This window comes from Gambusia affinis, linkage group LG13, assembly GCF_019740435.1.
Source record: "Gambusia affinis linkage group LG13, SWU_Gaff_1.0, whole genome shotgun sequence".
NCBI classification, from domain to species: domain Eukaryota; kingdom Metazoa; phylum Chordata; class Actinopteri; order Cyprinodontiformes; family Poeciliidae; genus Gambusia; species Gambusia affinis.
In genome coordinates this window covers 7,474,774-7,489,530 of record NC_057880.1, presented here as the reverse complement: position 1 = coordinate 7,489,530, position 14,757 = coordinate 7,474,774, and the positions used below count along the sequence as shown (strand labels likewise).

The window sequence follows — 14,757 nt, the reverse complement described above, 5'->3', positions numbered from 1 at the left end:
CTCACAGAGCAGCCCTCCTCTGCAGCTCCCCCACTCAATTCCTTCAGACTAACCAACAGCAATAATTAGCAAACACCTGGTGGAACTGCGCAGGAGCTGAGATCATTATACAAGCTCCTTCTGAATGCAACTCTGGTGAAAACACTGTTAAAGAGTTAACAAAGAAGACATGTTATAATGACTTATTTAAGGCTGAGATTGAGAAAGAGCATTTTTTAAAGAGACAGGGTCCCAATTTCTAGATATAAACAGCATTTTTTCAGCAACTGAAAGTAACATAGTTTCTTGATTGTGCTATAAATTGGCAAAGTGCGACTGGATGAAAACATAATACTGCCCATTTAAGCTTTTAAGTTGATGAAAATAAAGTGAAAGTAACTGATTTTATATTTCTTGACCCAAAGTTTGCCTAATGTCTGTTCAAACAGCACAAACCCAACCTTTGGTAACAAAACCCTGGTGAACAGGCTTGCCCTGCATCCATTACTTCAGTTAACTTCTCCACATTTATTTTTTCTGCAAAACAGATGCAGTGTTTATATTTCCATTAACTTGTTCAAAATGTGTAAAATATTTGACCATCAGCAAAAATAGTCCAACACACACATGGAAAAAAAACTTCTTGCAAGCTTGTCTAGGCTTTTAGCAACAAATAAAGAACGCCCGTTGAATGGACATAGTTTCTTTTTTCCCCTGTGGGATTTTCCTCCCTGGTAAAACTAAATTGAATGCCTTGTGTGAGCAGGATGGAGGCAGCGGTGAAGCCTGTGTATGAACGTTCTCGCTGCTGCACACGGCGAGCTCAGGGCGGCTCGTGAGAGGGCAGATAATTCACATCCTTTTTCAAGAGCCAACTCTGCCACGCTGTGGTTTCCAGCATGATCCCAGGTTGTTAGTGTGAGAGTGCTCTAGTAAGCGCAAGGAGTCGAAAGCAAGCACACGGCACTATTATGTACCGCATGTTTACACTCACTAGTCATTTTTATATTCAGTGCTGCGTGTTCGATATGGAAACATATTTGCTCTGACGGCTGTGTGATATTGTGAAACAATATCCCGGTTGTATCACTTAAAGAAAAAGTTGGGGGTTTTTTTTCCATTCAGTCACATTCTCGTTCTCTTCCTGTTTGACTGTTTCTGCACACAAATGCAGCATGAAGTTTACCCAACTGCTTTGTTTGCTGCTGGGGCTGAATGGCACCCATGACTGCACAGATGGGTTACAGAGGAGGGAACCAGCCACAGACAGCACAGACTGTATAAATCAATGAATCTTCCGCGGGGATAAACAACTGCTGCCTTCCTGCTTTGTCTGATTTTTATACAGAACCCTGTCTGGGTGTTTGAGCCAGTCACCATCACTATTCATCATACCTCTGGGCCATTAGAGAAGGCTCACTGCATTTGTTTCTCAATAGGATTATGCCTTCCTCCACTTGCTTTCCATCCATCCTTGTTTTCAATCATTGCGGAGCGTGCATTGTAGCTGCCCAAGCTTGTTTGTGCATTCACAATTTGAAATACGGTTGCTAGAAAACCCATTTCGCTTCATGGACTTTAAAGAAATCAAACCTTACAGAATCTATTGGCCAGTTTTACATTGAAGCCATTTCTTCACTGAACTTATTGACCGCCATTTCCATGAGGACATATTAGGGATGTTTTTATTAGACAGTGTGTGAGTCAAACAGTTTGACCCTTGGCCTGCTTCCACAAATTGACTCGGCTCTTCTTCAGCCAGGAATACATTTGGGAGCGGAGAGCTGGCAACTGGCCTCTCAATTTGATTCCACTACATTATCACCTAAAACACATTTTCTGACCCTTATGTCCTTGAGTCATGTTCTGGTTATGTAAAAACCGAGATGCCACTTCTTGTCTTTCACAGTTACTGATTCTGGCAGGTTCATCCCCAAAATAATGTCGGGGCTCAAGAAAGGGGATCAAAATGTCACAGTAACAGGCGCGCAATCAATCTCAACAAACAGAAACCCAAGGAACAAGTAAACCCACTGAACCAAGTTTGACCAGCTACAAACTAACCCAACCAAACCCTAGCAACAAATGGACAAAGCCAGCTGAATCAACTGAGTCAACACAATGCATGTGAAGTCTTGTCTCCTCTGCGATCTTGAATTGCAGCTTGAGAAAATGTCACAATTTCAGCATGAGTGACTGTAGTCTCATAGATGAAGACATAAAAGAAAACATCATAAGAAAACAGAATCAAAGAATAGGCTCAAAATTTGAAAGCGCGGACCTATCTGAAAACACGTCCAGACTTTCATTCGCTTCTATCCATAAAGAGCTTACTGACTAAGAGAAATGCATCTTGAACATTTGTCTGTCTAATCCAAATATTCATGATAAAATACATTTACTGTAGCCAAGCAAGCAAGCAAAGCCTACATGGCTAACGTGTGCTCTCCTCCACTAACTGCTGGATATGTTCAAATCTAATCAATATAAATGGATCAATAAATCATCCAAGAAGATGTAAAGAAAAATAACATAATAAAACTCAACAGGATAGAAATCATACAAATAGCAAGCGAGCATACTAAAAGGAAAGGGTGAAGGTGAGAATAACATGAATAGCAAGAAAAAAAAGAACTAAATGACTCTAAATATCCCATGTGTGCACAGTGGGTTACAGAATTACACCAAATATTGATGCTGTTTGTGTGAGTTTGGAATGAACCCAGTTCTCAAATCTAATTTGGCTGCGTGCAATAAATGTGTGACAGCAGCCTAGCTCAATAGTGAGCCCTCTGCTGATTTAGGCTGTAATACTGTGACACATTGTCTGGATATTAGCAGCATCATTTTAACCAAATTAACCTTTGAGTCATACTGACTCTCATTACAATTAAAAAATTGTAATGAGAGGCAACTGCAAACCAATCTCCATTAAATTACACTTTTTAGTTCCGGCCATTCTCTCTTACACGTCACTGAATTCGTTTCCCCGTCAGGAGTGGTCATGAAAGAGTCTTGTAAACCATTTTATCCGGCTGCTTGATCAACCAAGAAGCGGCGAAGATTGCAGTAAAGCTGTTCAGCCACACAAAACAGCTGCTTGCTTGTCTATTTTTTATTTATTTTTTCCTCTCTCTAAAGATTTGGCTGGCCAAAATTGTTGTTTAATCCCGTTGTTAATTCAGCATCTGTTCCTGAATAGTGCTGAGCTTGAAAATGGCAACAGAAATAGGTTTCGCATTCTTACTCTCGTTTGTTGATTTAATTTCACAGAACTTTGTGAAATATAGGAAAAATTCTTGATTTTTCTAAATGACAACTTAAGGAAACATTAAGGCTTAAACGGCAACCGTGGAGGCCATTTTCCCCATCATTTAGCATTTATTTTTAGACTAGTGCTTATCATGAAGTCCACTACATTTGTGCAGAGAATGTAGCAGAGCCTGTGATCTATTTCACACAATCTACTGAATCAAGCATGCAGCTGATGCACGGAAAATTTTAATGCATCTGTGTATATCTCCTCAACATGCACATGGCTGCTGTTCGTCTCCAAACCGCTGATGATTACCCTGAAATAGATGTTCAGCGGATCGATCCAAAATATCGATAAAATTAATACTAAGACTATATGAGTATTGTATCAAAACTAGAACGGTAAGGCCGATACTTTAGTTTCAAATTTCCTAGTGAAATTTTATTTCATTCTTCTATTGTAGTTTCTCAAATCTACCTCAAAAAAGATTTTGTTTTGATTTGCTCTCAGATCATTTTTCCTGTGCTTTATCTAGGAAAAATGAATGAAAAAAAAGTGTTCATTTTCTATTGCTTCTGTTAATCATGCTGACTTTTTGAAGACACTGGGGGGGAAAAGGACAAAAACACCTAACAGTAACGATATATGAACCAGTATTGGTATCGTATTGGTATTGGCAATACTCTGCTCGCATCTGCTTTAAAATATATCATGTGGTAGAAAACTCAGACAGACAGACCAAAATAAAATCCCTAATGTTAATATGAAGTGAGCAGCAGAAACGCAGCAAGAATATTACACCACAAATGAATCCATTTCCCTGAAAAAGTAGTAATGAAGCTGGCACTACTCTCATCTCATCAGTCCACTGCTGTTCCCAGTATTTGCTAGAGGCGATCTTGTGCAAAATTGAATAATTTTTAACGGAATCTGGGGGCATGTGTGTGAAAAAATTTGATTTCACTCATTAAGCAAATGATCCAGAGAAGAAGGAAGAAGAACGCTGTTAACTAATTTGCCTTGTGGTTGAAGGTACATATATTTAAAAAAATCTCATTTCATTAGCAGTGTGTATAACTCTGCCACGAAGGTAAACGGGTAATTACATTTTGAAAGACTGCGGAGCTCATTAATTCTGGCAGAAATTGACACACTGTAATAAATACCCGAGCTCGGTCAGTCGAGCTGGGAAATGAGGATAAATCTAACCGTCGCTTCAGCTCACATCAGGGAAACAGAAGGGACAACTGTCAGCCATGAATCAGGGCCGATGACTAAAGACAAGCTAAGGACACGAAGATCCACAGAGCCAACACCTATTAAACATGAAGATGAATTAATGAACCACACTTGCAGTGAAACTAAGCGAAGAAAGAAATTTATGAAGCATATCTGAGGCTCTGAGCCTGACACTGTTGATACTTAAGGCAGTTTTACTTTTACTATCTTTCTCCACAGCATCGTGCTTGTGGAGAACATCCCAGCGGACATGTCGTTCTCAGACGACAGCGCCTTCCACCTACCTCTCTCCACAGGGCTCAACAGCTTACTGGACAAAGCTCGAGTTGCTGTGGAGATCGTCTCCCCCGTCTGGTTCCTCAGTTCCTCTGATTATGAGTTCAGCTTCTACCCTGCTGCCGGCCAGGTAAAACAAGACAAGCTCTCAGACACCTTACACCGCACAGGTTGTGATGTTCGTTGATACATATATTGTCTGTTTTATATTTCCCCGCTCGTGTTTCAGTTTTTGGTTTCAGTGCAAGAGCAAGGGCCTCAAAACGTAAAAGAAAAAACAAAACAAAACGATGTTTTCTGACAACTTTTTTCGCATTAACTTTGCGGATCCTTACAATTATATTCTTGCCAGACATGACTGAAATGTAGCCAACAAAAAGATCCTGAGATGGTTACCTAATGACCGAAACAGCAAGATGATAGATTTGTGTTTTGACAGCATGTTAGTGAGCGTTATCTTTGAGTACAAAATAAAGCTTCGCCAATAGAGAGATGTTGTTTCACTGCTGTTCTCAAACTGATCTGTCGTCTTATTAGACGAATGTGATCCATCACATCATTCTTCGTGTGCTGTGTCAGTACACTCTTTGTAGTTTTAAAATAGACACTTTTGCTTCGCAGGTGCACCTGTAACACGAATAACCATGACTATCACTGGGACCAGAAATGAAAAACAACATCACAGATACTGTAGCCCTCCACATGGAAAAACAGCATGAATAGCATAAGTTTAGGAAGTGAACTGTCTTATTAGAATACTAAGCTCAGGGTCTGTTGGGTTGTTTCAGGGCAGGACTCTGCTGTCCAGGCTGCAGGGACTGAAAGACAAAGGAATCCAGCTGAAGATCTCCACAGGAGACTTCGACTCAGCAGAGCTAAAGACGCTCGCAGACAATCACGGTCGGCTCTACCCTTCTGCTTTTAGCTAAACACAAGACATGTTGCCTCTACATGTCTAATCTGTCAGTAATTAAATCTCCTGGACATGGTTCTGAGTTAGTCTCTTGCTTTGTTGTCCATGTCATAAATGACAACTTCTGTCTTTTATTGGCTTAAGCGTGTACTTTTACTTCTTTTTTTTTTTCCTCCCAATTTTGCAGGAGCTGAGGTCCACGAGGTGAACATGACAGCCCTAACCAAAGGCTTCCTCAAGTCGTCTTTCTGGGTCGTCGACCGGAAGCATTTCTACATCGGCAGCGCCAGCATGGACTGGAGATCTCTGACCACCGTAATGTAGACCCACCTCAAAGTACATCATGAACAAAAGCGGAAATATTACAGTGGAAAGTGTGGAGGGAAATGATTATAATATTGCGGAAAAGGAGAGGCAAAGCAAGTGTGTTTATTCACGAGGTGATTCAACATGCTTTAATAAAAAAAGGAAAGAAAAAGATGAGAAAAGAAGCTCTAGAATAACTAGAATAAAATAAACACAATAAACTAGAATCACAAAGAAGGATTGAACTAAAGTAAAACAGAAACAAGGCTGATGTAATCAAATAAAGAGACTAAGGAACAAAGGATAACAATGAAATTTGAATCAATGAATCAAACCCCAAAACAACCCAAGATGCTAACACCTAAGACACAATAATAATGAGAGCTGCCTGTATTCTTCCTAGTTTCAGTTGTTTTGTTTTGTTTTTTCGCTGGACCATAATTTACACAAAAAAACACAACAGTAATGTCTTCCAAATAAATAGCTACAGATACTTTCAATAAGCTAGAATATCATTGAAAACTCCATGCATTTCTGGAACTTTATCCACAAAGTGAAATGCATTATGTAGATGAACTATTTAAAGGAGAGAGTCCTTTAAATCTCAATTCAAACCAGTTGAGGACTGGACCGGAGAGTCCGACCCAACTCTCCAGTCGATGCAGTTGCATGGCTCTGTGTTTTTGTGTTTGTTATGATGTAAAGCGCTTTGAAAAGCCTTGCTGCTGAAATGTGCCATACAGATAACATTTGATTGATATGGATTAACTACACACCGGTTATGTCATGATTTGCGGTGGTTTGAGGTTCGGACCCCAAAAGCAGCAACTTAGTTTGATGATCTAATGAATATAAAGAGCAAGCACACAGTCCAGGCAGCACGGGTGAGCAAAGTAACAAGAACTCTAGCACTGGTAGTGAAACAACAAAACGTAAGACAGCGAAGACAAGAATCCGACGGGGAAACACAGACACAGGTGGGATTAAACACACAAAAGGGAACCAGGGAACACGCAATCGAGGGCAGACTAGATGACACAGAAACTAAATTGACACACAGAAAAACCAAATCCTCACAGATTAATATTTCCTAGTCATTTTTTCCTGTTAATTATGATGATTTTCTGCTTATAGTATTGAAAATATTACACTTTTGCATTAGAATATTACATCATTCCAATAAAAGAAAACATTTATAATAGAGAAATATGGGTTTAGTGGAAAGTATGTTTAATACCATCTGAAAGGTAGTTGTTTTTTTAAGGTACTTTTAATCTGACAAATGAGCCTCATCAGAAAGCATATTCTAATTTTCTGAATATGGCTGTAGTTGATGTTGCTTGTGTGTCTAATTGTGTTCTACTTGTTCCGCAGAGAAAGGAGCTTGGTGTGGTGGTGTACGACTGCAAACCTCTGGCCTTGGACCTGCACAAGGTTTTTAGCCTCTACTGGGGGCTTCAGTATAAAACCTCCATCCCAACCTTTTGGTCCAAGCGTCTTTTTCCCTTCTTTAGCAAAGAGAAACCTGGAAGTCTCTTAGTTAACCAAGCAAAAGTTGAAACCTACATCTCCGTAAGTTACAGAGTATCAGTTTTTTTTTAAATTAGTTTCACTGAGTCGACAATTTTGATACCGATAAAGGGCATGAGATGAACTGACTCCAGTTTATTTTAGCAAGCAGAGACGCACAACAGAATTTGACTTGAGTCACAAACTTTCTGACGATAAAAAGACTCGGAGCTTAACTTGGATTTTAAAGCCAGTGACTTGTGAAGTCTCTTAGGTTTTAGGCTTTTCACTTGATAATAATTAACATCTTATGTCAGAGTTAAACCAAAAGTGTCACTTTTGCATTTGTCGAATGACATGAATGTAACATTTAATTTATGTTCTAGCAGATTTAATTACCCAGAATCCTCAAGTCATAACGTAATGGGATATTGGCCAAAGAGAAGCAAATATGGGATTTAAGTTGATGTAAAGAGACGCCTGTTGGTTTGTTTATGCGCATACCGTTTTAGTGTTCCCACAAAGCATGGCAGCACAACGTATTAATATATTTTCATATTAACAAAAATGCAAATAAACAAATGGTTTTTGTACATGTAGCTAAAATAGTTGCACGACTCTTCACACATGACCTGGGCCTAGCACAGTTCTTTCTTTTTTTTTTCATGATTCACAGTGTCTGTTAGAGATGACCGCTTTTACAAAATAGTTTTAGATGTGGGATTAAGAATGCATTTATGAAATACATATTTGTTCAAGATATGAAGTCATTGTATTGTTTCTTGTTGTGTTTTTGTTGCTGAGAAAAGAACTGGCAATAATTCATAAATTCGTGGTAGTCTATTGCATAAAATTTCAATTAAATACCTTGGCTTTTGTGGTTGTAATCTGAGTATCCGTTCAATATATACAACAAAAGAATAACTTCACAACAGAATCTAATTTTGAAGGATTGTCATTTAAGGCTACAACCACACATATGACTCAGTATTTTCTTCCCCCCACGTTATAAATAGGCTGACACTGATGTAAATTTCAAACTAAAATGGTCTTTGTTCATTAGCATTATATTAGAAGCATTACCCTTCAAAGGATTTCTGCTCATCATCAAGATCCTTGTTCTAGTCTCTCCGGTAATAAACTATTTACACAACGCTCTGAAGTCATCTTCAGAGTACAGCACACAGTCAGCAGTTGTGTACTCCCAGTCCAGCAGTCGTAACGCATCCTAACTGTATTTGCACTCTGCTTCTTCCCCGTTGACAGAGCTCGCCAGATGCTTTCATCACCAAGGATCGGAGCAGCGATCTGGAAGCAATCTCCGCAGTCATCCAACAGGCCCGCCATTTCATTTACATCTCCACTATTGATTATCTGCCCCTCCTCAACATGCAACGGTTAGAGTCTGTCTGCCACTCTACGCCGTTTTTGGCAGAGCTTGACCATTAATAACTTGAATTCATTGCTTTGACCTAAGTAATTTATCATTCTCCACGTTTCTCTGTGTGTCTTTCTGGCTCAATGCCTGTGGATTTCTTTGCATCGGTGCCAAGATACTGGTCTCGTATCGACGGCCTTTTAAGAGAGGCGCTGATCTTGAGGAAGGTTCACGTCCGTCTGCTGATAAGTTGCTGGGAAGAAACTCATCCTCTTACTTTCAACTTCATCTGGTCCCTGAAGAGCCTTTGCATGGAGCAGGCCAACTGTTCCCTGGAAGCTGTGAGTGCCACACCACTCTGTACTATTTTCAGCTCCTGTATATGCGCTGTACGCTCACTGTATAATTTTGTGCCTCTGTTTGTGTGTGTAGAAGTTCTTCAACGCGCAGAAGGACAGCAGTCTCAGTGGAATGAATCACAATAGATTTATGGTTACAGACAAAGCCGTTTATATAGGTGAGCTGATCTGCGGAGTTGCTACTGTTTGAACTCTTCACTTACTACTGCATGCGACAACAGAGTCTATAAGCATTTTTATCTAAAGCACTTTATGATTCATTTTTTATCAAGGTCTATATTTTTGTTATAAACTTATGTAAAGCGCCAAAGGCATTCTCCCAATCATCTGGGAGAATGCCTTTTTCTTCTGGAAGCGTATAAATTGTTATCATCCCATTTGGACCCATGTAGAGGATAGAAATTTCATTACCATGTGGTCAGCTGAAACTGAAGTGAAAACTTTAACAAGCCTCTGGTATCACTGAAAGGTAACATACCTGGCCTGGATGCAGTCGAACACTGTGAATTTTACACCTCTGCTCTCAAAGCATAGGTTTGTTTTGGGGGGGGTTTTTAACACAAGCATGCACGACATGAAATGAAGTTTTACATATAATCTTTCTTAGCACCTTTGTGGATACTTATAGCTATCTTCCAAATTGTATACGTTTGTTAGAGGACAACAAGTCACCATTTATGGAAATTATTGGATATTTAAAGTGACTAATGTAAATTCAGTGGACATCACAACCACAATATTGCTTATTATCTGATTCAATTGTTCTGAGTAAGGATTGTGGGTAAATACTAGCCTTTGAGCAGTCAATCAGCCAGCTGATTGTGGATTTTTTCCTCCAAACAGATCATCACTCTTCTTGGCTTTTGGTTCAGTCAAATGAAACGGATATGTTACATATAATCTTGTTCAGTGCACTGGAGGACATGTGGAGTTTGGTTTCCAATTAAAATGCCTGCTAAAGAACTCTGCTCAAATGAGACAACAGTCCATAAAGCTCTCAACAAATCCTCATTACATATAACTGTATCAATATTTGCATCTTATTGCAAAATCATCCTTCTTCTTTCTCTGGTCTGTTGTCTGACAGGCAACCTTGACTGGGTGGGGGAAGAGTTCACCTGTAACGCAGGAGCAGGCCTTGTGATCAGTCATCCAGCGAATGTGACAGAGAGGAACTCCACAGTGGTGGAGCAGCTTCAGGCTGTTTTCAAGCGGGACTGGTTTTCACGTTACGCCAACACAATACAGACTAATAAAATCCCAGTTTGCAGCAAGCAACAGATCAACAAGTCGGTGCTTTTTAAATCCAGCCACAGAAACTTTGGACCCTTACCAGGCCAACATGACGCTGGACCTGCACCACTGAGAAACCATCCAAAAGCTGATGGACCCACACCGGACAAAATAGCACGCCGTGAAGACAGGCTGAAAAAAATCAGCTCGCAAAGCTTGGCCAATGAACAGGGGCCAGTTATGAACAACCACCAAGAGAGGGCTGGAATCAAAATCAAAACGAGTGACCTTGATGACGAGCGTGCACAAGTAAAAGACTGGAAGTTTAACATTTCAGAGGATCCACCCAGCCGGTGGGCTGAAAGCAGCGGCTTCAGAGAGATCTCCAATGGATCTCTGTGACGTGTAAAGGGCAATTCTGTTACTGAACTTTTGTAGCATTTTAACATTGTCATTTCTGAGTACAGGATTTAAGCATAGTCTGGTTGGCAAATGTTCACACAAATATTCATCCCACGATCTCCTCCTGAGATCGTGGGATGTCACGATTCAAAAGAGACAAAAAACAAACATACCTGCAACATATTTAACCAATTTTCAGTCAAAGGATGTAAGTGAAGTTAAACCGATTGCCTGAATATGCACTATAAGATGTTTTTGGCAGTCATACCCTAACGCCCTTTAAAAGGGGAAAAATAACACCTGCATGCCTATGCAGAGACGGGAAGAGGTGCAGAATGTGCAGCTATAGCAGCTATATCTATTTGGTAGCTCTCCAAAATGGATCAGCTTTATAATAATTGCATTTTTTGTAAATAGTTTTCTTAATATCCAGTAACACTTTTAGAGAGAACACATTTCTAACTAAAAAAAAACGAAAAAAAAAAAAAAAACATTACTCTGTTTATGAGAAATAGACACTAATGTGGCTCTGCCCAGACAATGCTTTTAGTCCTTTTAATGGAAATAACTCCTGAAACTGATTTTTGAATACCGACCCAAAGCAGAGAAACTGGAGTGCATAAAGGCTCTTTACAAATCAATATCCATCATGGTTTAGTTGGTTGCAAGTTACTGGAAACCACGTAAGATTGTATGCATCGAAGTGAATTACTTTACTGACACTGAAACAGATTTAAATGATATAAGCATTTGCACAATTTTCTTGTTGCATTGTTACTACTGAAACACTCTCACTACTCCCCCCCCCCCCCCCACACACACACACACACACACACACACACACACAGGGAGATACAGTTTAGTATTTCTCAATGTGGACGATGGGCTTTTACTCTGAAGGGCTCCCGACAAACAAAAGTTACTCTACTTTTATTCCTATATCCCAACCAACCAGGAGGAACCGTGCATTTATATTGACTCTTTCCAAACACAGCACTGTAACCAGGGTGCACACAGGGAAAAATAATCATTACATATAACTGTATCAGTATTTGCATCTTATTGCAAAATCATCCTTCTTCTTTCTCTGGTCTGTTTTCTGACAGACCAGACAACAGACCAGATCTCTGCTGTACACTAAATCAATGCAATGAATTTTTAACCAAGCTGACAGCTGAAGTAGCTGCTGTGGATCTTCACGGACATGTTGGACTGTAACGTCATCCCTGAACCTTACCTGCCTTCCCTTTAACGTAGTCAGAGCTATGCTGTAGATTGGTAGGAAAGAAATACCACTTAGCACTTGACTGAAAGCTTGTAGCAAATTTCATTTTTGCATTTTGAATGTTAGCATGTAGCCTGTGTTTACGCAAACCTCTAGCCACGTTTTTTGTGGTTAAAAGCTATATCTAAGGGTTCTTTTTCTTTCTTTTTTTCTTACTCTAAAAGCCATTAATCAAACAAACAGGAAGGCATTATCAGCTGAAAATACAGTTAGATGTTTCGGCATCTTGTCTTGATTACGGCTAAAATGAATACATCTGTAATAACTGTCTGTCTTTTAGCCCCATGGAAAATACCAGTAAAAATTTAATTAAGCACAAACGCAAAGAAGTTTGGTGTAAAAAGAAATAGCGGTCCACCCATAGGTATTTACAATGCCTTATAAAAGTAATCACAGATGTGGAAATGTCCAAGGGGTGTCAATACTTTTGCAAGACGCTGTGTAAAGCATATGTCTGGGTCAACTGCACTTTACTCTTTGCTGGAGACAAAGAGTCGGAGACTTTTATTTTTGTTTACCTTGTGTTTCTTTTGCCTAAGCATTTTTGGACCAAACCGTTTCTAACCAAACAATTCATCAGTAGCTCAATTAATCATGCAATAACATAACTTTTGGAGAAGAAAAATCAAGGGAATGTTTTGTAACCTCCGTCTTACACAGACAGAGAAAACATCTAATGCCAAATCAGTGATCTCAGTGGAAGATCGAACAATCATGTGCCAAAAAAAGTGAATAAATAAAACATCTTGGCATGAATATCTTCTGCCACCTGGTGGACGATATGAAAAAAAATAACTTTCTATATGTAGGACAAAATATTTGTCAGGTGTAGGTGTTTCATTATGTTTCACGTGATTCACAATTGCTGCTATATAAGTCACTAAAAACCCTTTAATAAACAGCACTGACAGTGGTTTTCAGTTCATTACAGGGCTAATGTATGTCACTTCACATACAAACTGTAATGTCCAATTTCAGCAGAAGTTTGGTCTGAAAGTGTTCTGACACCTGTCGTTTCATGTTATTACATTTCAACAGATGTAAAAAAAAAATAAATTTCACTTTACACCAACAACATGCTTAATTCTAACACGTGTATGTACTTTCCATTTTGTTTAATGCACTCTGTAACCACACTGTCACATTGGACGTATATCTGGAATGCCATTGATAACATTGCAATTATCAGCTGATTGTGATATGTCTTGGTAAAAAGAAAAGAAAATGCTGCTAATATACTCTGCCTATGTCTTTGTGTGAAATAATACCTGCCTGTATGTTTCCCTCTTAGCAGGGACTATATGCATGACACTGGAGTTTGTTTTTACTTGGAAAAAGTGACATTGAACATGTCACTTGTCAAGGTTTGAAACCAGAAACGACTTTGCAAAAGCTTTCATGGCAAATTAAAAAGGCTTGTTTCTGAATTGCTTGCTAGGGATTACTTTGACTGATAGGATCTGAGGAATTTTTATTTTTGTGAAACTTCTTGGATTTAAACTATCTTTATGATGTCAGGTGGAACAAAGGTGTTTGTGGAGATACAAATTTCAGAATGAAGAAATGACTTTCATTTTAAAGCTAAAGATTCTCAAAGTCGCCTACATTTATTCTGTTGTACCGGCATGACATTCTGCATGCACTGCCTTTATGAACTTTGCACAGTATGCTATGAGCCTTCATAGAAATTAAGTTAAAAGGGAACTCTTATATACCTTTAAAGACATGAATAGAATGTATATTTATGGAATATTATTGTAATGCACACCACTGCTTACCGGATTGCTTAGTTTTTACTCTTAATAAAAAAATAAATATCCTAATATTGTTTGCTACTTTTATGTTTCTCAGCATTTATTTGTCTACAGGCACATCAGTTCTGAAAATTTATTGCATCAGGGTTCATTTCTACAAAAGCTGATAAATATATTTTGAATTTTAAACATGTGCATCCGTCCAATAGATTATATCATCAGAAAATATACAAGGTCCCAGTTTTTTCTAGTAAGCCCTCCATCTTTTCAAAAAACTAAGATAAACCATGCCTAACACTAACATATATATATATTGGTAAAAAGTAGCCAATTCAAGGTAACCTATATTGTACAAAGAAAATCTTTAAGCAGGACAAACAAACAAAAACATCCTCTGTAAAATCAATTTGTTAAGCTGTATGAATTATTTCACTATAATCAGTTTTTGGCAGGTGAATGTTGGCAAACATTAGAGCAGACATGTCTTAATTTACATGATTATTGTGCTTAGGCACATTTTAATTATAAAAGTATATATGTTTACAAAATAAATGTTCAAACTTTGTAAAAGAAAAAAAAAGGTTTCAAATTAAAGCAAGAAAATAAAGTTTAAAAACTCAGGAATTTCTTTTAACTAACAGACTGTTTTTTATAGAATATTCATGGTATACACTTTAAAATGAAATATTGCAGCTTTTAATGACACAAACAACATAGATTCCTCACACAATGAATGCTCAGAAACAACAAATTGAACGTTACAAACTTTTTGCATAGTCTAAGATGGAGGAGCAAATGCTTTTATCTGACCTCTAATATTGTTTGAGTCCCCGAAATTAGGTACGTTACACTAAGCACGACGGCTATC

General features: G+C 38.6%; 1 protein-coding gene across 5 annotated transcripts in view; it reads left to right on the top strand.

The window, feature by feature from the left end:
- Positions 1-13,911, top strand: part of LOC122842056 (inactive phospholipase D5-like) — a 55,834-nt gene extending 41,923 nt beyond the window's left edge. For 4 of the 5 annotated variants that reach the window (XM_044135566.1, XM_044135568.1, XM_044135569.1 and 1 more), the window contains 8 exons: positions 4,694-4,880; positions 5,539-5,650; positions 5,851-5,978; positions 7,344-7,541; positions 8,745-8,875; positions 9,032-9,197; positions 9,289-9,373; positions 10,303-13,911. In XM_044135566.1, the coding sequence (XP_043991501.1) occupies positions 4,694-4,880; positions 5,539-5,650; positions 5,851-5,978; positions 7,344-7,541; positions 8,745-8,875; positions 9,032-9,197; positions 9,289-9,373; positions 10,303-10,850 (1,555 nt within the window). In that variant the 3' untranslated portion in view covers positions 10,851-13,911. The remainder of the gene's footprint in view (positions 1-4,693; positions 4,881-5,538; positions 5,651-5,850; positions 5,979-7,343; positions 7,542-8,744; positions 8,876-9,031; positions 9,198-9,288; positions 9,374-10,302) is intronic. The other variant, XM_044135567.1, reaches the window with a different exon arrangement.
- The last annotated feature ends 846 nt before the right edge of the window (positions 13,912-14,757 follow it).